The following is a 23,296-nucleotide window of genomic DNA, read 5'->3' as shown; positions in this document are numbered from 1 at the left end:
AATGCCATCCCACCCAGCAGTGAGGGGTCACTGGGAGAGCACGTGGCACCAGCCCCAACAGGTCTGCTGGCAGGAGAGAAGTGGCAAGCCCTTTGGAACTTGCCGTAGCCTTGCAAAATTGCACCTTGCAGCAGAGGTGAATTCCTGCGGGGTGCGCTCGCATGGGGTGCCCCGTCCAGTCCCATACACACCCCTGCCCTTCCTCAGATTTGGCAGAGATGATTCTGGGAACTGGTCTGGGCATCCCATAGCTCCACGGCCAACAATTGCTGGTGACTGTGGAAGATCTGAGCAAACAGGAGGGGACGGGGAAGAGGGCGGGAGAGAGCGATTGTGGACAGGCTCAGCAGCCAGGCAGAGAAAGTGAGCGCCCAAGAAGGATGTGCTGACAGCACCAGGAAAGAGAGGAGACGCTGGTGCCCCTGAGATGGAGCCCGGCACTTCACTGACGTCTCCTTGAAGGGTCCCACGTTTTCTTGCTTGAGCTCTTGCAACTTCAAGACATACCAATCCTTTTCTTTTATTAAACTCCTCTGTGGGACGTAGGAAGCATAGACAGGGATTTCTTGTGGAGGAGAGACTGGATTTCAGCTGAGTAGAGCAAGGAGGGCTTTCCGTTTCACGGTGCTCTCGCATTTTCCTTTCCGAAGTATATTATTTATCTGCGCTTGAAAGTCACAGAGAGTTACCGATTCGCGGGATGATTCCGTTGTCGCCCTCACAGCGACACAGTAAAACCTACCTAGTCGGAATGGATCATTCCTTCTGTGCAATACTCCGGTAGACTCCAAAGATCATTTCAAAAGCGCTGGTATATCTCTGTTCTCAAATAAGAGGTCTGCTTCCAGGTCTCCATTTTTCTGCTCTTTATTGCATGTTAATTCAGAGTTGCAAGGAGGAAAGACCACATTTGCCTCAATCTTTAGATCTCTATGTGCTGGAAATTGGATTCACAGAAATGGACAAGGCCTTTGAGGGATCGTGCTGTCAACAGAGACCTTTTCCGGCATCAGCAACGTGACAATAAACCGCTGCTTGTTAGGACTTGATTGTCTATTGGAGGGATGGAGCTTGCAGTATTATGGAAATCCTCTTTAGAATTGCTTACCTTCACGTGACAGATTTATCAGTTTCTGAGAGTGATGTGTTAAAATAACCTAGGGTGGCGCAGGGCTTAAACTGGCCCACTCCACTTTGGAGGCCCGGCATTGGCACGTTCGGGTCACGGTTGTGGACATTCACACCGCTTATCGGGCCATGCTGTGGCAGACATCCCACGTGTTAAATAGAGGAAGATGGGCACAGATCTTAGCCCAAGGCTAGTCTTCCTCAAGGGAAAAAAAAAAAAAACCGAGGAAGATTGGCAATGGATGTTAGCTCAGGGTGAATCTTAGCCCTTGGGCATCTTCAGCTGTGGTCATTTGCAAAATATGTAGACCATGCATGTACTGGGCAAGCCCAGGCAGGACAGCGCAGCCGGCCTCCCGCCTGGGTGCTTGGGGCTGCTTGTTGTGGAGCCTCTGCTGGAACCGTCTGGGTGGATTCAGTGCAGAGAATGATGACAACGGACTGCCTTGCTTCACCCTCAGAGTTTCCCCTGAGTTTTCTCCATCTTGACATGCAAAGCAGACACTGTCTGGAGCCCTCGTGTTCCTCTGGGACTCGGGCTTCCCTCTGCTCCTCAGCCTGGAGAGGAGGAAGCCCACGTGTGGACTTCAGGAGATTCCTGACCGCGTTTTGTGGGCTAGCACGTCCTGGGCTTGAAGTCCCCAGGGAATGAGCAGAATCCAATCCAGGTAGGACTGCCATGACCCAGACCCTTCAGGAAGGCAGGTTATGGTCCCCTAACCAGGCAGAGCACCATGACCAGCCGCGGGGTTTGTGGAGGGCGAAGGGAAGATGAAATGGGTCCTGGAAGAAGGTGCTTATAAATACCAGCTACCGAGAGGGAACCAGCTGCAAAACCGTGCATTTGAGGAGTATGAGTATTATTTCTTGATTCTGTTTGGAATAAGTTAGAGTGCATGATATATTTGTGTGTGAGTGAACATATATATATAGCTCTCTCTCTAAAATTTATATCAAAGTAACATAAAGACTGATGAGATACAGGTGCTGCACATGTGGGCCTCTTTTTGCTGGCGATCAGTTCATTTTTGGCCATTGGAAGCCCAAAGAGGCAGCGAGTTATTGTCCTCTGCCGTCTGGTAGGCTCATGACAAACAAAGCGCTGCAACCAAAGGGTCGGCTCTCAGGAGCCTCACGGCCCTGTGAGGGAAACCCCTTGGACACGGTGTCTTCCTCCTGGGCCTGGACTAGCCTTGGGACTTGGCACTTCTCTTTCTCTGTGGCGGGAAGGTACAGCCGGCTCCGGCTTCCATTTAGAAAGTCACCTTCCTGGATGGCTGTGCCATACCAAGAAGGGCCTGGGCTGCTGGGAACCAGCATTTCTCCTCAGCTGCTGGCCGTACTGAGGAGGCCTCCCTGGCAGGGTTCACGCTGCTGTGTGTCTGGGTGACACTTGCAGCCATCAGAAAGGAGGGGAGAACTCAGAAGGGCCAAGCACTTCCTGTGGTCCTAGTCTTACAGGGTCTTTCCCGGGGTGGGGTGGGGGGGGGGGGCGTTCAAAATGCCAGGTGGTAACCCTCTAGCTCCTGGTCACCGGGTGGGTTCTTGGAGTGAGCTCGGAGCAGTGTCTGCTCACCACCAGACTGGAACCATTTAAGTGTTTTAATTTTGTCAGGCTGTGTTTACCCGTCATCCGTTTGCTTGCGTTCCCTGCTGGACCCCTCAACCACCCTCCTCTCACGACTCATCTCTGAAAGCTTCCAACGGGAAAGGTTCACACCCACACCATAAACGGAGCATAAGGCTGGGCAAGAGAACACAGCCCTCCGAGGGGCTGCATGGTTTATAGGCTCAGGTCCTCCTGCCCCGTTAGGATGAGTCAGAAACAACATGCCTGAGTGTGTGAACAGGTGATTGCCTGAGACCACACACCTCAGAACCACAGGGGCCCAGATGTCACCCTGGGCAGCGAGGGAGAGTATAGGTCATTCTTTGGCCAGGATTAGGGTATCTAATGTTTGCAAAGCAGACTCCACCCGTGATCCGTCAGACCCTGCCAGGGAGGAGTGGCCACGAGGTACGGGACAGAGAGGCCGAGGCATTCGAGGGAATTTCTGCCCTTCCAAGAATTGCAGAAGGAAGTGCACGGAGGCAGGAAATCCTGGTGGACAAGGAGCAGTGATGCGTCGGGAAGGATGCCCAGATGTAGCCTTCAAAGCTGCATCACAGATCTGTCCCCCTGGATACCAAACTTGCAGGGAAAGGAATTCAGAGCCGTGGACCAGGATCCCAGAGGATTCCAATCCAGGTGAAGGGTGAACATGGAGCCCCCAGAGGGGCCGGGGGAGGGAGGGTCCTGCCTGCCCTTAGTCCATCTGCACATGACCTTCTCCGGCCTTGACCCTCCACATGCACGTTTTGAGCTTTTACATCGTTCTCTGCACTTAGAGCTGCTGCTGTCCAGAGCCTCATTAGAAAACGACAAGTTCCTAACATCTGGTGAAGAGGAACCTCCACAAGAGAAGCCGAACACGTGGCCTCTCCTCCAAAGGGGTGGAAAAGCAGCCACTGTCCTGGGGCAGGTCGTGGTGCTGGCCCGTGCCATTTTAAAGACACCCGCATTCCAGTGGTTGTGGCTCTGCCTGTGAAAGTACCTCCACCCTCTAAATGCCAGGAGCTCTGGGTGCTGTCTCTGCTCCTGGCCCACGTGAACCACACTGAAATGAAGCCGTCCTCTGAGTAAGGGGGGGCGCGGAGGTGTCCCTCAGTATCCAGGGAGGGGCCTGGCCCTTCTCCCTTCTCTCACATACAATAAGCCGAGACCCTGCAAGATTTCTTCATTCCAGGAGGAACGCGAGAGTCTGTGTCTCCTTGACACGAGCACAGGAGGGGAAAGAACCAGACCGTGACTCGCAGGCTGGAACAGAAACAGGATTTTAACATCAAATTCAAAACTAGCACTAACTACTAACACGAAAGAAATACGGCCCCTTCCCAAGTGGTAAACAGGCGCTGGGGTGGAGCTGCCAGGCCTGTGGGGTGGGGTCGTCCCCTCCCTCTTGGGCTCCAGGGCTCCCAGGAAAAGGCTTAGAATGTTCTTCTCCCCATCAGCATGGGAGGAGCCGGCCTGGGGCCCCGCGTGTTTCCCAGCCGCGTCCCCGCCGCTGAAGAGCAGGCTGCACTCGAGCTGTTGGAAGGACCGGGATCTGCCACTGTTGCTGGGTTCTGCGTCAGGGGTCTGGTGACTGAAGAGAAGACACTGATGATTGGGGGGGTCACACCAGTATCCCAGCCCAACACCTCAGCCCCACTGCATTCTGCTCCAAACCTTGTCCTGAGTGTTCAGTCAACACTACCCCATTGTCCCTGACATGGGAGCTGGCATTTCGCTTCACCCATTTCACAGAAGAGGAAGCTGAGTCCCACAAAGGTCAAGGGAATTGTCCCTCACAGGCCTGGTCAGCAGTGGAGCTGGGATCCCCGTGCCGGCTGTCCATCTCCCTAGGCCCGTGCTTAGCCCGAAGCTTTCCGGAGCCCCTGGCTTCAGTCCCTGCCTGTCTGGACACTCACCGAGCCCTGAGCTGAGAGACGCGCGGTTCTTCTTGGGCAGGAAAAACCGGCGCATCTTGCCGGCCCTCTCCTGTGGGGGCTCCAGGTGGCAGGACAGGCTGTAGCTAAAGGACAGAGGGGACTTTTCAGCTACCGGGAGCCACACCTCAGGTGACCCTCCCAGAGACGGCCAGCAGTTGGAGTCCCAGGGCCCCACGGGTGACCATGCGACAAGCCCCGGGACTGACCCGGAAGCCACGGGCACGGGCTCCCTGGAGCTGGCCATCAGAGAGAGTCCGCCTTGCCCTCACCAACTCCTGCCCCGCCTCACCTCTCATCCTCGCTGAGGGGCTCCATGGCCTCGAACCAGGCCCCAAATCGCTCCTCAGCCTCAATGTGGTAAAGATGGACTGCCTCCTGGAGCAGGAAGATCTGCTCGGTGACTTTGAATTCCTGGGAGAAAGGACATGATGCAGACGGGGCCTGGGTGGGGGACCGTGCTGGGGACTCAGACAGGTGAGAAGAGGGTCAAGGAGCTGGTCTGGGGTCTTGGCCCACATGGGAACCCTCCTTCCCTCCAATTCCGTGCAGGACTTGCTCGTTCTCACAGTTGGCTTGAAATAGCTCCTCCTGCAGGAAGGTGTCCTTGGTGCCAGCCCCTTCCCCCACGCACCAATGGGACGGCTTTCCCAGCTCTGGGTGCCGAACTCTCCCAAGGAAAGCAAGGCCCAAGGCATCGGGCCAGAGAAGGTCTTCCCCGGAGGAGTCTCTGATTGCCACAGCCCCACCCTCCGCACGGGGAGGCCACAGCTGCTCACCTCACTCCTTTTCTCAAAATTGATCTCATTTCCCTGGAAGGCAGAGAGCCAAAGCCCATGAGCAACAGCCCCCTTAGCCCATAGCTAGCCCCCGTCTCCACCCTTTCTCAGGTTGCACTACCAGCAGGGTCGACCAGGGAGCAGGCGCTACCAGAAACGGGAATGGGTCCCGGGCAAGACTCTGAGCTCCAGAGCAAGGAGGCCACGGGGCTATGGCTCAGGGACATTCTAAGACAGCCCTCTCTGACAGACAGACAGACTGAGGCCTCAGGCAGGAAGGGATGCTCAGCCACTCGTGTGCTTCCTGCCTTGGAGGGGCCTGGCTTCACTCCCTGCAGGGGCGGGGCCTGAGGGAGAGGCTGAGTCCAGCTCAGACACACCCTCCAGCAGCTCCGCAGTCAGGCAGCCTGGACTGGCGGCTCACCTGGATCCTATATTCACTCATCACTAAGATGGCCATGACACCCAGCTCCCGGGGTGGCTGTGAGGCCCTCACGAGAGGACTCTGCCAAGGGTTGTGAGCTCAGGCCTCAGTGCAAGTCTCTCCTCCCAAATCTCCGAATCCTGATCCCCAGCTCCACCTCCAGGCTCACTCACCTCCAGGTAATCCTCCATGTTGGTGTCCAGCAGCAGTAGGTAATTGAGGAATGTGCCAAGGAAGGGGATGAGCCCCTGTGCCAGCGGGGTGGAGACGGTGATGAGATCCCGCTCTCAGGAGCCGTCAAAGACCTCTCCTCCACTCCTCACCCCAGCCTCCTGCCCAGCCCAAGCTACCCACCTAGGCGGCCTCCCCCCAATTTCCTCCTCTTCTCTCCTCCAGGAACCCAAAACTCCTCCAGGCACCTCCCAGCAGCCGGCTCTGGCAAAACCCAGGGTACGTGGTCCCCGCCCCTCCCTGTCCCAAATCCGTTGTGCGCCCATCCGTTCCAGGCCTCCTCCTGGTCACTTCCAATGCAGGCATTTCAGGTCTGTGGCACCAGGAGCAGGGCTGGAGGAGAAAGGCTCCCTCTCTGCTGGTAGAGACCTCCGGCTAGGAAGGGGAGTCCCCTCTCCTGCGACTCCTGGGCCCCTCCTCCACAGGCACCCTTACCTTCTGGGCACCTGTGGGGCCCGTCTCCAGGCTGGTCAACATAGAGGTCGCCTCCTGCCAGGGTGTTGACAGGGCCAGTGAGCCGACGCTCCCCTCCAAGTGTCCTCCCAGACCCCTCCCAGATCGGGGACCCTGGACATGTGGCCCCAGTCACCTGGTGCCCCTGCGGCTCCCGCCTCCAGGGTGCTCTGATTCCAGAGCCATCCCAGCTCCAACACTCACTCCTGTGTGACCTTGGGCCCGCCCAGGCCTCCCTGAACCTGTTACCTCGTCTGGAAGGTTTGACGAACTCTGTCTGCCTCCCACAGTCTCCTGAGGCCCAAGCGTCATCTGACCGTCATCACTGCTCTCCGCTCAAGCCTGCCTCTGGAGCCAGGTCCAAGCTCCCCACATTCCTCCCCACCCTTGAGCCTCGGCACCCACTGTGAGGCCTGCACCACGGCTCATCTCCCTCTGGCTCCCAGATGAGGAGACCAAGGCCCACACAGGGGCAGGGACTTGCTCAGGGGGCCCCAGAGGAGAGGCTGCTCCCCCTCCCAGCCACAGGCCCCTGTCTCCTCTGCCTTCACACCACCCTCTGCCCAGCCGCTGACCACAGTGCTGTCCTCGGGACTCTCAGGCTGTGTTCGGGCCCCCAGCTGGGCCGAGCCACGGATGGAGGGAGATGAGGTGTCTCAGGAGGCCTGGTCAAGTGGCTTCTGCCAGCCCCAACGCCCAGGAGTCTCTGATCCCAGGCCGAGGCCAAGGCCTTGCTAAAGCCCTCAGCTCCCTAGGATCCCCTCAGGGAGTTCCCCTGCACAGAATTCTTTCTTCATCCGCTCAGGATGGGGACCCCGAATGCCACGTCTGACTAGCAGGGGAGGGGGCGACCAGGGCACTGCGGGGTGGCATTTCCTTTCTGTTTTACGAGGAAACTTCTGACGTCTGGGCGGGAAGGATCCCTGAAGAAGCCATCAGTTCCCTGGGCACTTGCCCTTGCCCTCCGGGGCACATGTCATCGCCAACAAGGACCTGGGTGAGCATCCCACTGGGACTGTCTGCAGCGCCCACTTTAGGGGCCAGAGTGGGGAGTCACCGAGGGGACACAGATCTGTCCCAGGTCCAGTGTCCGTCCCAAGGCTGGGAAGCCCCTGAGTGCCCCCGGCCCGTGGGATCCGGCAGTGCCCATCCCTCAGGCAGGCAGGGTGCCCTTCTTGCGAGGCACAGTGAAGACAGAAGGAGCAGTGGGGCCCTGGCTTCCTGAGCACAGACTGGGCTGACTTCGGAAGAAAGGAAGCCCGCCCACTCGCTCCAGCCAGTGGCCAGGAGGAAGATGCAGGGCAGCTGATGGAGCAGCATGGAAGCCAGACACCGGCACCTTCTGCCAGGTCCTCAGCCTCCTGGAACAGTCCAGCCCGCACCATTCTATCCCATGCCCCTGGCCTCCTGTCCCAAACTGCCCCCACCTGCCCATGGAGCTAGCACATCCCTCTTCCTGTCCATCTTTTCCTGACCAACTTCACGTGACAGGAGAACCAAAGCTCATCCTGCCGGGTCCCCTCCCCTCTCGCTCCCCCTCCTTCCAGATGTGCAGCCTCCGTCTTACCTTCACCAGCTGCCTCCTGCTCACCCACTGGTCTTTGATGAACCTCTTCAACTTTCGAGAGCTCTTCCTGAGGGGAGAGGAAAGGAGGAAAGAAAACCCGGGGCGGTTGAAGGCGAAATGCCTTTGGCTGAGAACCCGGAAGGTTCAAAGGGCCTGGGGCCTGGACGAGGGTTTTCCCCGGGTTCTTCGGAGCTCTGAGGTCACCGTGGGACTCGGGTGGAGGCTCTCCTGCGGTCACCTGGGGCCTCCATTCCCACTCCGACTGAGCACATTGTTTCTAACAGCGTTGGTTGCCGATGAGGGCTCCGTTGCTGCGAAGTACACCCTTGGAAATCTCCAGTGTGGCTCAATCCAGGATGTGACAAGGGGGGAGCCACTGCCTAGGGTCTCAGAGAGTCTCAGAGACCCGAGCAAGGAGGCCAGTCCCCATCCCTAGGGTCCGCTGCCTCCCAGATGGTCCTAGCTGAATGAGGGGTCCATGGCAGTCGCACGGGGGATGTCTGGTCCGCCCTGGTGGTGCTTGGATGGAGCACGGCCTACCCACCTGGCAACTCGTCCCCATGTCTTTTGCAGACGGCTGATGGAGGGGCTCTGCAGAGCAGACACGATGGCACGCAGGGACGCATAATTTCCAAGGACTCGGCACTCCTGAGGAAGGGAAGGGAATGAGCTGCGACGGCGGGCTGGAGCCCTGCTTCCTCTGGCTTGTGTCCCCTCGTGGGCTTCTGCTGTCCTGGATGAGGCAGATGCCCAGGGAAGCGAGGGAGGGCACACCTGGGAGCTGATGAGTAACGCTCGCGGGCAGGAAGATTTTAGCTCAACCCAGGGCGGGAAGGGAGCTTCCCACCACTGGGACCAGCACTCAAGGTCAGCAGGCCCTTGGCAGCAAGGGGCCTAGGACTTTGCCGAGGCCCAGACCACCGACTTCAAGGCTGAAAGCTGCGAGAGGAGAAGGGGCAGTCCCCCTGACTCCAGGGAGGGGCTCCCTGGGCCCTGCCACTACTGACCTTGGCCACCTGAATCCACAGCTCGACGACTCTGGCCCTGTCCTGGGCCGTCATGCTGAGGTCCCCAAGGCACGTCGTGATGACGCAGCCGGACACGTGAAGAAACTGGTTGATAGTGGCCCGAACCGTGGGAGCCAGGTACTCCTTGCTCCCATTGGGCCGCTGGCACCACACAAAACCCAGGCAGTGGCGGGGCTCCACCTTCTTGAACAGCTCCTGGGGAGGATGGGGACTGTCACCTGACCCTGCCACACCCGAGCTCAGAGTCTGCAGGCCCCCGCAGCCCCAGGCAGGAGGCACTGGTCAGCTGCAGCTCAGGAACCTGAGGAGGTGGCCTGAAGCTTCTGGGAGTCTCTGGGTTTTGTCTGTGTCCGCTGAGGCCGCCCAGCGCAGGATGACCGAGGACCCAATAGGGGCGGGGAAGAGAAGTCCCATTGGCTCGCAGCCCAGTCTTGCTTCCCCCAAGCACCAGAACACGGCTCACACCTGCCCATCTCAAGGGGCATCTTCCACCCGTTCTCATCACCCCCTGGTCCCACTCCCCTTTCAGCTGCACGTTCCCCCGAGGCAGCAACAACCATGGGCTTTGTTTGCCTGTCTTCCATGTAGGTAAGGACGCACTAGGTGTCTAATAAGTACGGAGGCTGTTGAGGCCTCCTGGGCCGATGGGTGAGTGACCCAGGACTTGGCAGCACTCCAGTGAGCTTCCCTCCCCCACCAGAGGGCTGTTCTCTGCCCCGCTTCCTCTCTGTTCGACCTCATCCATCCGCACAGCCACTCTGCCCAGCAGGTGCCCGCCCTTGGTGTGCTCTCTACTGTCCATGTGGGGACAGCAAGGACTTGGGGGCCAGAAGGTGGCCCAGGTCACCCGGTGGGTGAGTGGGGGAGCTGTGACTTGCACCCACATCGTTGGATTGCGGCTGAGGGAACAGGAGGTCTGGGGCAGCTGATGGCCCACCAAGGCGGGCCCCACCTAGCCCAAGAGCCCCGCTGCTCACCGCATCCATCCGGGTCAGCTGCTCGGCCACCAGCTTCGGAGGGAAGTCCAGCAGCTTAGGCCTCTCCTCTCTCAGCTCGGCGCTCGCTTCTGCGGTGACTTCGGCAGCTGGAGGCAGAGATCGTCCAAAAGTCAATGGCGCATCTTGCTCCAGCTCAGAAGCTGGCACTGGGGCTGAAGCTGATGGCGCTCGCTCCGGCCCTGGAGAGGCCGATGGAGGTGAGGCTGCTGGAGGTGAGGCTGCTGGTGGTGAGGCCGCCTCCAGCTCCGGCGCGGACGGTGGAACTACAGCTGGAGCTGCCTCTGGCCCCGGAGCTGGCCCTTGCTCTGGCTCTAGAGCCGGCAGGAGCTCTGGAACTGGCGCTGCAGCGGGAGAAAGAGAAAGTTTCACCTACGTACCCGACTTTACAAGACAGGAGAGACTCCGCTGTCTTGAAGGGAACCCCAGCCCGTGAACCCCACCGCAGACAGTCTTCCCAGACTGCTGTGCCCTCACCTTCCAGCTCTGCCCTCCTGGGCCCCAGATGTTGCAGCTGGACCTGGGGAAGGTAGGCAGGGCCTCCCAGGTGCGACCCAGGCCAGATGACACGCAGAGAGGCCAGCCGCATCCTGAAAGAGGGAAAGGGCGTGGGCTCCCAGAAATCCTGCATTGGGTCCAGCCAGGTTCCCACCATAGAAGACGCGGTACTGGGCGGAAGCAGTTGGGCCACAGAGCCAGAGGCCTGGCCGTCGCTTCCACACTGTCCTCCCAAGGCACCCTGCTTTGGGTCTGGGCCCTGTGCCTGCCCCTTTCCACCAGGGGGGAGTCCCACCCCGGCGCTGACTCCTGTGTGGCCATCCTGGCAGTGGCAGGCCTGCTCATCCAGCAGGTGGAACACGGGGTTTGTGTGAGTCTCTTCTTCCCACTGCCACTCTTCTCGCAAAGAGGCTGGACACAGTCCAGCCCAGCCCTCCACGCCCTTGTGCAAGTGGACTGAGGACTGAGGCCGATGTGTGAGCGGCTCGCTAACACCCCTTCTCTTCTGGGCCTGCTGGTGGTGGTCAGAAGGGGTGGATATGGAGAAGGGGAAGCGGAGGGAGACGGGACTGTGGTGGGGATGGGTCGCCAGGGAACAGCTCAAGCCAGCCTCCCCTCTGGTTCCCAGGGGCTCTGGGACCCCACCCACAGCTCTCTTTCACTCCTATCCCCTTGCAGTAGAAGCCATCAGACCTCAGCCCTCCCAGAGGAATCAAAAGATGAGTGAGATCAGAGTTGTGCCGGGCCCGCCCCAGCCACAGTCCTCTGTCCTCTTGTTCTCCCCCAGCCCTGTTCTGTGGAGACAGGAGGCCCTCGTCTGGCACTCAAAGAACACTCAGGTCTTTAGTTGGCGCTGGGGTCCATCATGCATGAGAACGTGGGAAGAGGCCTCCAGTCGTAAAGGAGCATAGGAGGGCATCCCCTGGGACAGGCGGGGGACAGGATCTGTGGATGATATGGTGTGTGACTATCTGAGTCTCAGGCTGCTGCGGGGGTCCAGGGGCTGTGTCTGCTTCATTCACTGCGTTGTGCCAAGTGTCTCTAAAGCTCCCGCATGTCACAGGTGCTTAATATACAGTGTTCTCGAATGAACTCCAACCAGAAGCATCCCCGGTAGCTGAGTGGGCCTGGGGCCCCTCTGCGGCCCCGGAGACCCCTCCTTGGCTACTCCAAGGACCCGCCCCACGACCAGCTGGATGGAATCCCACACTCCCTGCCAGAGTGCTTTCCGTGTGCCTTTGCAAACTCAGAAAGGCCCCATCCCAGCGATGGGGGAGCAGACTGCTCTTCATCGGGGAGAGGGAAAGAATAACCAGGAACAACCACGGCACGTCTCTCAGCCCCTTCTGTAGAGCCAGGCCCCAGGGAAGCACCTGCCGTGGCTCATCCCATTCGTGCCCACCAGAACCCGATGAAGTTTATCCTCTCCCACTCCACTTTGCAGAGGAGCAATCGAAGCTCAGAGAGATGGAGGGCCGTTTCCAAGACACACAGCTGGCAGTGGGCAGAGTCACCACTGTGCTGAGGAGGGGCTGGGCACTCACGTAGCAAGTAGGTGGTCCAGGACCCCGTGGGAGGTGAGGACAGCCGCGCAGTCAAACACGATGGTGGTGACGTTGGCCATGTTTCGAGGCGCCAAGGCTGGTCCTATGGACGGCGGCAGCCTCTCCAGCAGGCCTGCCTGGAGGGCCCGCATCCTGCAGGCCTCATTCCGCTGCCCGAGTGACTCTCCGCGCTGGGTGAGATGAGGAAGGACACAGAGTCACCAGCACCAGCGTGAACCTCCAGGAAGTCAAGGTCTGGAGGTCCCCCAGGAACTGTGAGCCCCTCAGGGATGTGTGCAGAGGAGGGACAGGATTGCCCACAGCCAACCGGTTTCCAGGCTTGAAAAGTCCAATTTGAGTTTGGGCGGGGGGAGGATTATACGATGAGTTCCTCAGGACACTTGGCTGGCTTGGCAAGGACAGACCGCCCCGCACCAAAGCGTGCATTAAGAGCACTGACCAGCGAATCCAACACAAACATCCCCATTCTAGAGATGAGAGGACGGAAGCTTCGGGCTGCCAAGTGGCTGCTCAGGGTCCTGTGGGTCGGAACTGAGAACCGCCCTAAGCCAGGGCTGCAGGACTCCCCCGCTCCCCCACCTGAGGCTTCATGTGCTCCTGACATGAAGGGAAATGTCTGGTGGGAACCTCAGCCCTCCCCAGTCGGGAGACAGTGCACGGGCAGACAGACGCTGTGAGGATCTGGCTGACTACAAGAAAGGACGCTGGTTTTTCTTTCTTTTACACGAAAGGGAGGTTTGAGACCCTCGTTACAGAGGTTTCAGATTCAGAAAATGGCAGATTTCAAAGATGCCCCTGGCCGAGTGTGAAGCGCAAACATCAGTGTTTTGTCTACTCCGCCTGGGGTTAGGAAAGAGCGACTTCCCACCCTCCTAGGTAGCTGGTGAGGAGGCGTGGAAGTCCAGATTCCTTTGGGACTGGGCCCTTGGGACACTCCAGTGGGAAAGCCCTGGGCGGGTCCAGGGGAGGGCTCCAGATTTGACTCTGGATTGTGGACACACCCCGGTGATCTCAGGGCCCCGGGTGTCACTCACTCTCCCCTCAGTCCAGCCCCGGGCAAGGTCGGTGGTCTGCTGCACTTGCCCCCTGTCCAGGGAGATGGAGCCGTAGGACCCATGCGCCAGCTCCTGGACCATCTCCTGGGTGGAGCTCTGCAAAGACAGCGTCCGGTGGCCGCGGCGGCAGGTAGCAGGGGCCTGCCTGCACTTGCCCACAGGGGGAGAACTCTCCCGCACACCGAGCACAGACAGAGGGGCATCCGCATAGACCTCCAGACAGGGAGCGAATGAGATGACACCTCACGGGCTTGGGATTCACCTACGGGTAGGGCGGCTTGGCTCCCAGCACTCACCTTCCATCCTGCCAGCCACCACCTGGGATATGAACACGACATACCGCCAGGCTTCCAAGCCCTAACCGTCTGCTCCCGTCCAGGGTAGCTCCACGCTCATCCCTGCCTTCCGTCACTCCATGCCCGCCAACACACACACACAATAAGGGTCAAGGGGTGTGGGGCTGCCCGCATGGGAGGGTGGGATCACACTTGTGGCCTGACCCGGAGTGGCCCGCCCTGGGCTGCCTTGTGTTACCTGAGGGTTCCTTCTTCCGAATGGCCTGAGGTCTTGGAGGTGCGGTCTCAGCCAGTGTCGACAGCGCTGGAGAAGACTGTCATTGTTGGCTCTCTGTGCGCCAGAGCCTCGCAAAGAGGGGATACATGAACACATCCTCCTGTGTCGAGTGTCTCTGGTCAAATGGGCTATGTGTACAAAATGGCTGCCTGGTGACCAGAGTTCTAAGCTGTTGGGGTCGGTCGCCAAGGAAGTGAGGTCATGTCTCCAAGGTTCCAGGATGGGGGGGCCCTTCCCTCCATCAGACCCACCCAAAGCCCCCTCGGGGCTGTTGACCGCTCACCCTCCTTGCCCGTGTCATCTCCCGAGCTGTACAGAAAGTTCCATCACAGCCCTCCCCACAGCTCCTTGGGATCGGAACCAGCGCCCCAGCTTTGAAGAGAGAGCGCCCAGTTCGGATCTCCTTTTTCCTAGCAGTTCTGTGTCCTGGAAAAGCCACTGTGCCTCTCAGGGCCTCCCCAGTCTCCCAACCTGCACGATGGGATGGCGCTAGAAACACATTCCCAGGGACGTCTTCGGGTGGACATGTGATAACGCCTCCCATATCTGGGAGGTGGTGCCGCCTGGGTCTGGTCCCCGAACTTAGAGGTGGAAGAATTACAAGAAGGGGTGGATGCAGTCGGGAATACCTCTCCAAACAGGCCTGGATTCCAGCCGTGTGATTTGGGAAAAGTCACTGCCCCTTGGGGGCTCCTTGTCAGGTCTGCACCTTCAAGGGTTGGAAGTTCGAGGAAATTCAGATATTGTCATTCACTAGCATTCAACCTTTCCCAGTCTCCTGTTGGCCTTAGAACCAGACCCAAGCGCCTCATTGTCGGCCTATGTGGTGGGCAGCCTCCACCAAGGCTCCCAGCGCTCCCTCCCTCCTGCTGTGCACATCCTTGTGGAACCACTACATCCTGAGTAACTGGTTTCTGAGCAATAGAATACAGCCCAGCTGATGGAATGTCACATCCAAGTTTTAATTACAAAAACTCTGTCACTTCCCTCTTGCTTGCTTTCCTGAGTTCCCTCCCTTTATCTCCCCCTCTGTTTCCATCTCTTGCGCTCTCTCTCTGTCACATTTCTGGAAATGAGATAGCAAGTGGCGATGATTTCAGTTGCCCTATGTAGAGGCCAAGGGAGGCGAGATCTGAGGGAGCGCCCAGCCAACAGTCACATGGAGACTCAGACTCTCAGTCCCAATGACTCCTGACACCACCCGTGTGAGTGACTTGGGAGCAAATCCTCCCCTAGTCTAGCCTCAGTTGAGACTGAAGGTCCTGCTTCACGGAGACCTGGAGGCAGAGGCTCCCAGCTAAGCCGTGCCCAATGCCTAGACCACGGAAACCGGGAGAAGTTCAATATTCGTACTTCAGAGGTGCAACTTTTGGGAGCAGTGTTGTGAGAGAGAAACCCAAATGAACGCAGACTACCGGGTTCCCCGGTCTGGCCCCATTAACCGCCGCCCCTGCCGCAGCTCCTGTTGCTTCTCAGGCTCCCTCCAGCCGCCTGGGCAGCTTTCTGACCTCCTCTGCTCACGCTCACTTCTGCCCCAGAGTCTCAGCACCAACAGCGCCTTTCCCCCTGACTCCCTGTTCCCGGACCTACGCAGGCGTGGCTCAGTCTTGTCCTTCTGGTCACAGCCTAGGTCACTTCAGTGAGGCCTTTCAGAATCTCCCAGGCACAGTCTCTGCCACCACACATCTCACATCTGGAAGCGTCTTCAATTGTTTCCTCCTTCTTGCTCCCATTTGGATAAAGTGAGCCCAGGATGAGGGGCTGTCTGCTTTGGCTGAAGGAGACGTAATTCCTTCTGGTTACCCCGGGCACACGGCTGTCTCCTCCAGGCTGAGTTTTTCCCACCACCAGTCCGTCGGGAAGGCGCACTAGCCTTCCCTCTCTCCCGTGGGGCAGGTGTCCCAGGAACACGGTGAGCCGTCCTCTCTCCCTGTCATGCAGCACCAGCCCCTCACCCCACGGCCAGAGAACTAGCACCCGGTCTGAGACTCCACCACATCCTGAATTCAGTTACTGCTGAGACCCTCCCATCCATTTGGGGATTCCCTGGTACCTCCTGAGGGCGTCTTTCCCTGAGACCCCACTCCCAGCCTGCCCTTGCTTATTCCAGTAACAATGGCCTTTCCTCAGAGCCCCCCCAGTCTGGAGAAGAAAGGTGTTGAAAGGTTCTCCGTGTTAATTTTCAGGGCCGGGGGAAATTGGTAGAAGTAATTTGGGTGTTTCTGTGCAATAGTTCCCAGGAAGAAGATTCAGCCCTAAAAAGAAATGAACTTCTGACACATGGTACAACGTGGATGAACCTTGCAAACCTTACGCTCAGTGAAATAAACGCAACCCAGAAAGACACCTATGATACGGTTCCCCTTACATGACGTGCCGAGCACAGGCAAATTCATCGAGATGGAAGGAAGAATAGAAGTTCACAGGGGCTGGAGCTGAGGGTCATGGGGAGGCAGTGTTTAATGGGGACAGAGTTTCTGTTTGAGATGATGAAAAGAAGTCTTGGAAATGAACACGGTGATGGTTGCGCAGTATTGTGAATGCATTTGATGCCACTGAATTGTCCACGGAAAAATGGTTCAAATGGCCAAGTCTAGGTTATGCATACTTTGCCACAATCAAAAGGCACTTAAAAATGCAGCGGGGGGTCAAGATGCAGGTTCTGGGGCCCTCAAGTCAGCATATGGGCCAGGTAGGTGTCCAGGGTCTGAGATCTTGGACCCTGGTGAGGCTCTGGAGTGGTCCTGATTGATGCTAGTTTACAAGTTCAAAGTAACAGGATTGGAGCAATTTCACCGATTGGGGGATAAGAAAGGAAACAACTGCATTCAGTCCCATCCAACGTGGAAGAGACCTTTTTCTTAATGGGAAGCAAATGTCAGTCCTTCAAGGAAGTCACTTCTCAACGTCTCTACCCCTCCCCAACCCCACCCGCTACTCCCAGAAAGACGCCGCAGTGCAGAGCTCGGGTACCGTGGTTGTGGCCTCATCCGTGAGTCATGTTTGGGGTCAGATCCCCTGTTTTCCTTCCCCAGCCATGTGACCCTGGGCATGTCACTCAACATGACTGAACCTCCATTTCTTCAACCGTAAAATGGGGAGAATCATCCTGGTAGGGAAATTATGAAGGTCACAAGACTTTCTCAGAGGAGGTAGCACATGGCAGAGGCATTATGCTGAGAGCCGCGCCCCACAGGTCACACGTTTTCTGATTCTGTTGATACGACCTTCTCAAAACAACAGCATTATAAAGATGGAGAACAGATGAGTGAAGGCCAGGGGCTGGCCGGGCAGATGTGACTATGAAAGAGCAGCACGAGGGAGGGCTTGTGGGGATGGGACAGTTCTGTGTGTGGATTGCAGTGGTGGTGGCGCAAATCTGCATGTGTCATAAAATGGCATAGAACCGCGCGCGCGCGCATACACGCACACGCGCGCACACACACACACACCGCCCAGTGAGCTCATGTCAAACTAGCGACATCAGAAGTCTGCGGTCTGTGGGTTTAACACTGTCAATTCATGTCCTGGTCGTGACACTGTACTAGAGTCCCGCAAGATGTTAACCCCCGGCAGAAGCTGGTGGAAGGGTCCAAGGCACTCTGTACTATTTTTGTTGCAACTTCATGTGCTTTCATATTTATTCAAAGGGAAAAGTTAACAGTGAAAGACACAACAGGACACAGCCTGGCACGTAGTAAGTGGCAAACAACACGGTTCTCGGTGACAATTCTTTGCGATTGTAATTGCACGTTCATTTCCAGTCTCTCTCCATACACAGTGACCTTGGTGAGGGACGGACACACCTCACTAACGTCGTCTGCCCTCTGCCCAGCACAGAGCACGCGCCCACTCAATATTTGTCCACTAAATCCCCCGTGGTCCCTGCGCCAGGTGTTCTTACGTCCACGTTCACGGACCCTCCACGACAACCTTAGGCAGTGTTATTCTTCGTGCTGGGCAGGTGAGGAAACTGAGGCACAGAGAGGGAAAGTAAATTGTTCCAGGTCAACACACTGGACCGACGAGGAGGTGCCATGCCCTGCTCTGGAGGAGAGCAGAGGCTGTCCATGGCAGCTCCAGGGTCCCTCACGGCGGCTCCTCTCTGCGACTGCCAGGTCCTAACTTTGAGGCCAAATAGCTTGACTTCCTAGAGGGAGCTGGAGAGAGAAGTCACCTACCTGTGGCGCTGGGGGGGGTCGGTGGCACCAGTGGGTTCTGTGGGAGGAGCATGGAGGTCACAGCAGCTGAGGAGAAATGGTCTGGAGTGAGACCGGGGACTCCGAGGGGGGGGCACGGAGGCCACCGCGTGCATCTTTCCTATCCAGCCTGAGCCACTGATTGCGGGTCCTCTGGCTTCTTCTCCCGTGGGTGCCCTGGGATGAGGAGATCAGTCGCTCTCCCTAAGGGGCCTGCAGCACACGGTCATCAGAGCCCTGAGGACTCACCGCGGGGAGTGAGGGCTGAGGTCCGATGTGTAACCTGCTGTGAGAAAAGGAGACAGAATTGGCATGCAAGAGGAGCACGAATGTCCAAAATACAGCCCGAGGACCACCAGCCCCACCCACAACTGACACTTCCAGTCTACACGGTTCCACATTAGGATTTAGGAGCAACTATCTCTTATTCCTAAAAGGCTGACAAATCAAAGATCCAGTCCCTGTTTTCATGAGTTTGCAATTTATGTGTGAGATCAATGCGCTAACCTTGCTCGAACATGGGTTTGCAAATTGTGCTCTTCAGGTTCCAGAGGTATTTAGAGGTGCTGGCAGGGAGAGAGAGGAATAGCCAGACTCTTGAATGCCCATTGGCTTCAGAGGGATACTCTCTTTCATCTGACTGGAGAAAGGCTTCTGTGCCTCAGGCAAGGGGACGAATCACAGCCCCAGAGTGCAGAGCTGCAAAGGGAAGAGAAGGATTCACAAAGTGCAGGGCCTTGGGGTCCCTGAGCCTTGAGGGAGGTTGCTCAGCTGGAAGACTAGACACACAGGATGGCTCCTGAGGAACACTGGAGAGTGCACATCCTCCTGGGGCCCATCCTTAGCTTCAGTATGGGGTTACTAAATAGATGCTCCCCAACGACGTAGAGGCTGTCGCTGTCCAGGATGAAGGAGCCCAGCTGAGTGCCCCCACAGGTCTCATGTCTCAGCTTCCGTGACAGCCCCTCTTTTTCCAGCTTAAGGCCCACAGTGTCAGGATGGTGAGTGAGGACAGTATCATCTCCGCCGGCTGTTGCAGTTTTCTCAGGCCTGGAGCTGGAGGGACACAGGCATGGGGAGGTGGGGACCCCAGGCAGGGGCGCTGAAACGCCTCCCTGAGGGAGGGGACAGAGACAGCAGGAAGACTGACGGGCAGCTTGGAACAGCCTTGGTGCTGGGGGAGGGTTGTAAGTGAATAGGACAGCCAAGGTCCCTGAACACAGAGGACGTAGCACCTCCAAATGTTGGTGTCGGTGCTCAACTCTGAAAGGACGTTCATGATACGGCAACGCACACCCTAACAACAAAGCATGCGGCAGCGAGCGGAGGAGGACTCTGGGCACAGGACCAGGTGAAGCAAGGCAACATCAAGTTGCTTAAATTGCAGCTCTGCCACTCACTTTCTGCATGCCTCTGGGTAAGTCTCCCAACCCCTCTGGGCTCCTTTTCTTCATCTGTCCAGTGAGGTGAGAGTTCAGACCTCACAGCACTTAGCACTAGTAACCGTTCGATGAAAAGCGGCCATTTTCCTTAGGTATTAATAGGGCCCGCATTCTTGGTGTCAATGGACCTGGCAGGGAGAGAGACTGAGCCTTTTGAAGGCAACACTTAGGGCAAGCAGCCGTCCTGGGATGGAGGCGGCGATTGGGCTGTGTGGGATCTCAGAGCCAGAAACATCTCAGGGCCAGTGGAAAGGGAAGACACGCTGCATCACGGCTGCAGGACAATGGCGAGGACCTTTGGAGCTGGGTCGTTTCATCCTCAGACAAACGGGTTCACGACTGGGAGGTTCACACGAGGGCTGAGGCCACCCAAGTGCTCATGCTGGGGTTCCCACGTGCTGGGGTCCTTCTCACAGTTGGGTGTAAGAAAGGGTGCGAGTCCTTTACTGCTTGTTGTCTACATGTCGGGACCTTTGCTAAGCACTTTTCATTTTCATCCTCACACAAATTCCTCTCCCCAGTGAGAAGCAGAGTCTACTTCCCCATCTCTTGAATCTGGGCTCGGCCACATGACAGGCCTTGGCTAATGGATGTTAGTGAATGTGACGGAAGCAGAGGCTTGGGAAGCACGTGTACACTAGGGCTTGCCATTTCTTGCTGCTCCTGGAACTCGGAGCAGCTCAATGAGCCCAAGGTGCCCACTGGGGGATGAGAGAATGTGCGGGAGACCCGAGGTCCGCCAGCCAGCGGCCGACCGCAGGCACATCAGTGAGCCTCAGCTGAGATCAGCTGAGCCAGCCCCGGCAGGAGAACTTCCCAGCAGCATTCAGAACAAATCACTATCCAGCAGAATGTGGGCTAAATTGGTTCTGCAGAAAAGCAAACTGAGCCCTTCCGATTGACCGATGAGGTGGCCGAGGCACAGAGATGTTTAGCAACTGGTCAGGGACACACAGTCTTGAAGCAGGGAACTAGGATCGGAACACAGGCCTGTCAGACCCCCCAAAAACCATGTGACCACTGTGCTCTACTGCTCAGGAATCCTTCTGGGGGCGCGCAGACATAACTTGGTCTGTAGCACATGTCACATATTTAACATTCTGCTGGAACTAGGCATGTTACACAAATGGTTGAGCTGGTCAGGACGGAGCGGTGAGGAAGTGGAGAGTGTGCATCATGTCTACAGCATGTAGAAAATGTGCAGGGTCTTGACTCACGAAACAAAGAATTCCTGAAGGCGGAATTCAAATTTCAGGACTCCGGTTTATATCCCATGACTCCAGACTCACATGGCAGGATTAAGGGATGGGGAGGCCCAGCCTGGGTCAGGACACAAGCATGAAAAAGACTCATAGACTTGACTTTTTTCTTCTTTTTTTTGAGGAAGATTAACCCTGAGCTAACATGCACTGCCAATCCTCCTTGTGTGCTGAGGAAGATTTGCCCTGAGCTAACATCTGTGCTGATCTTCCTCTATTTTATACGTGGGATGCCTGCCAAAGCGTGGCTTGAGAAGTGGTACATAGGTCCACGCCTGGGAGCTGAGTGGGCCAGTTCACCGGAACCACAGACCGCTGAAGCAGAGTGTGCACACTTAACTGCTACGCCACCGGGCCAGCCCCCATGGACTCAGTTTTAAAAATGAATCTTCAGAGCTGGGGTACGACAGGTTCCACGGCATCAATCAAGCCTCTATATCAGGTTCCTGGAAACTCAGGGGCTCTCAGATCCACACTGGGGCCAGATGAGGAGACAGGGCTAGAGTCAAAGTCATGACTAAGATCCAGAAAGATTTTCTGTCTGTTCAAATAGAACCCACAAATGTGGACACGTACAGACATTGCTACATTCATGCATTCATTCCAGCAAGCAGCATAAAGCGAGTGTCAACTAGGTACTCGGCGCCAAGGTGACAAATGCATAAAGACTGAATACAGCAAATGATAGTAAATTCCATGAAAGAAATACTCAGGGTGATATGGGAAGAGAAAACCTGAGGGCCAGGTGTGTATTCAGAAGTGCTACTTCATAGAAGGTGGTCTGGCAAGGTCTTTCAGAGCAGCTGATGGTTGAGCTGAGATTTGAACGGCAGTGAGGTGCCAGGCATAGCTGCTCTGCAGGAAGAGGCAGGATAAAGGCCTGATAGAGGTTAGGACATTAGTAGAACAGACAAGTGTCTGAAGTGGTTAACGACAGAAAGAAACCGAGAGAAAAGATGAAATGAGACAGCTATGAGGAACAAAGATTGGGAATGTGGAGGTCCTCACACACAGGAGAGACAAGACTGAAATTCTTTTGCTAAACGTTGTTTTCTTTCCTCCTCTTCTTCTTCTCCCCAGTGCCTCCCAGTACATAGCTGTCTATTCTAGTTGCAGATCCTTCTAGTTGCACTATGTGAGACACGGCCTCAGCGTGGCCTGATGAGTGGTGCCAGGTCCGCACCCAGGCTCCAAACGGGTGAAACCCTGGGCCACTAAAGCAAACCACATAAACTCAGCCACTTGGCCACGGGGCCGGCCCCCTAGACTGAAACTCTAGCCCAACGCTCAGCAGCCCTGCTATCTCTTCCCTCCAGGGCAAGGGCACCTGCTGAAACGACAAGTGTTAAGCAACCCCAAAAGGACTACGAAGGACAGAGGCATCTCATGAGGAAACAGTGCACAGCTACTGAGCCTCTCCCCACTCTTCTCAGGACAAGAGCATGTTGATCAATCTTTTAGAAGCATTATCTATTGTTTCAACGTGGGAACCCCCGCAGGAGCACTTGGGTGGCCTCAGCCCTCGTGTGAACCTCCCAGTCGTGAACCCGTTTGTCTGAGGATGAAACGACCCAGCTCCAAAGGTCCTCGCCATTGTCCTGCAGCCGTGATGCAGCGTGTCTTCCCTTTCCACTGGCCCTGAGATGTTTCTGGCTCTGAGATCCCACACAGCCCAATCGCCGCCTCCATCCCAGGACGGCTGCTTGCCCTAAGTGTTGCCTTCAAAAGGCTCAGTCTCTCTCCCTGCCAGGTCCATTGACACCAAGAATGCGGGCCCTATTAATACCTAAGGAAAATGGCCGCTTTTCATCGAACGGTTACTAGTGCTAAGTGCTGTGAGGTCTGAACTCTCACCTCACTGGACAGATGAAGAAAAGGAGCCAGAGGGGTTGGGAGACTTACCCAGAGGCATGCAGAAAGTGAGTGGCAGAGCTGCAATTTAAGCAACTTGATGTTGCCTTGCTTCACCTGGTCCTGTGCCCAGAGTCCTCCTCCGCGCTCGCTGCCGCATGCTTTGTTGTTAGGGTGTGCGTTGCCGTATCATGAACGTCCTTTCAGAGTTGAGCACCGACACCAACATTTGGAGGTGCTACGTCCTCTGTGTTCAGGGACCTTGGCTGTCCTATTCACTTACAACCCTCCCCCAGCACCAAGGCTGTTCCAAGCTGCCCGTCAGTCTTCCTGCTGTCTCTGTCCCCTCCCTCAGGGAGGCGTTTCAGCGCCCCTGCCTGGAGTCCCCACCTCCCCATGCCTGTGTCCCTCCAGCTCCAGGCCTGAGAAAACTGCAACAGCCGGCGGAGATGATACTGTCCTCACTCACCATCCTGACACTGTGGGCCTTAAGCTGGAAAAAGAGGGGCTGTCACGGAAGCTGAGACATGAGACCTGTGGGGGCACTCAGCTGGGCTCCTTCATCCTGGACAGCGACAGCCTCTACGTCGTTGGGGAGCATCTATTTAGTAACCCCATACTGAAGCTAAGGATGGGCCCCAGGAGGATGTGCACTCTCCAGTGTTCCTCAGGAGCCATCCTGTGTGTCTAGTCTTCCAGCTGAGCAACCTCCCTCAAGGCT

At 56.9% G+C, this 23,296-nt stretch overlaps 2 protein-coding genes across 2 annotated transcripts in view; one reads left to right on the top strand and one right to left on the bottom strand.

Moving 5' to 3' along the window:
- LOC138922324 (ral guanine nucleotide dissociation stimulator-like) overlaps positions 1–23,296 on the top strand; it is a 378,765-nt gene that overhangs the window by 276,509 nt on the left and 78,960 nt on the right. The gene's annotated exons all lie outside the window — the stretch shown is intronic.
- Positions 3,987–13,454, bottom strand: LOC138922322 (ral guanine nucleotide dissociation stimulator-like). Its single transcript, XM_070259068.1, has 13 exons — positions 13,231–13,454; positions 12,176–12,366; positions 10,611–10,723; positions 10,116–10,477; positions 9,118–9,333; positions 8,655–8,758; positions 8,111–8,177; positions 6,526–6,579; positions 6,033–6,107; positions 5,436–5,468; positions 4,949–5,070; positions 4,639–4,742; positions 3,987–4,313 (listed from the first exon to the last, which is right to left on the bottom strand). Exons 1-13 carry the CDS (start codon positions 13,330–13,332, stop codon positions 4,156–4,158), a joined length of 1,701 nt encoding a protein of 566 aa, XP_070115169.1. The 5' UTR covers positions 13,333–13,454; the 3' UTR covers positions 3,987–4,155.

The sequence above is a fragment of the Equus caballus genome, unplaced genomic scaffold (assembly GCF_041296265.1).
Source record: "Equus caballus isolate H_3958 breed thoroughbred unplaced genomic scaffold, TB-T2T haplotype2-0000768, whole genome shotgun sequence".
NCBI classification, from domain to species: domain Eukaryota; kingdom Metazoa; phylum Chordata; class Mammalia; order Perissodactyla; family Equidae; genus Equus; species Equus caballus.
This window is presented reverse-complemented; position numbering and strand designations above follow the sequence as displayed.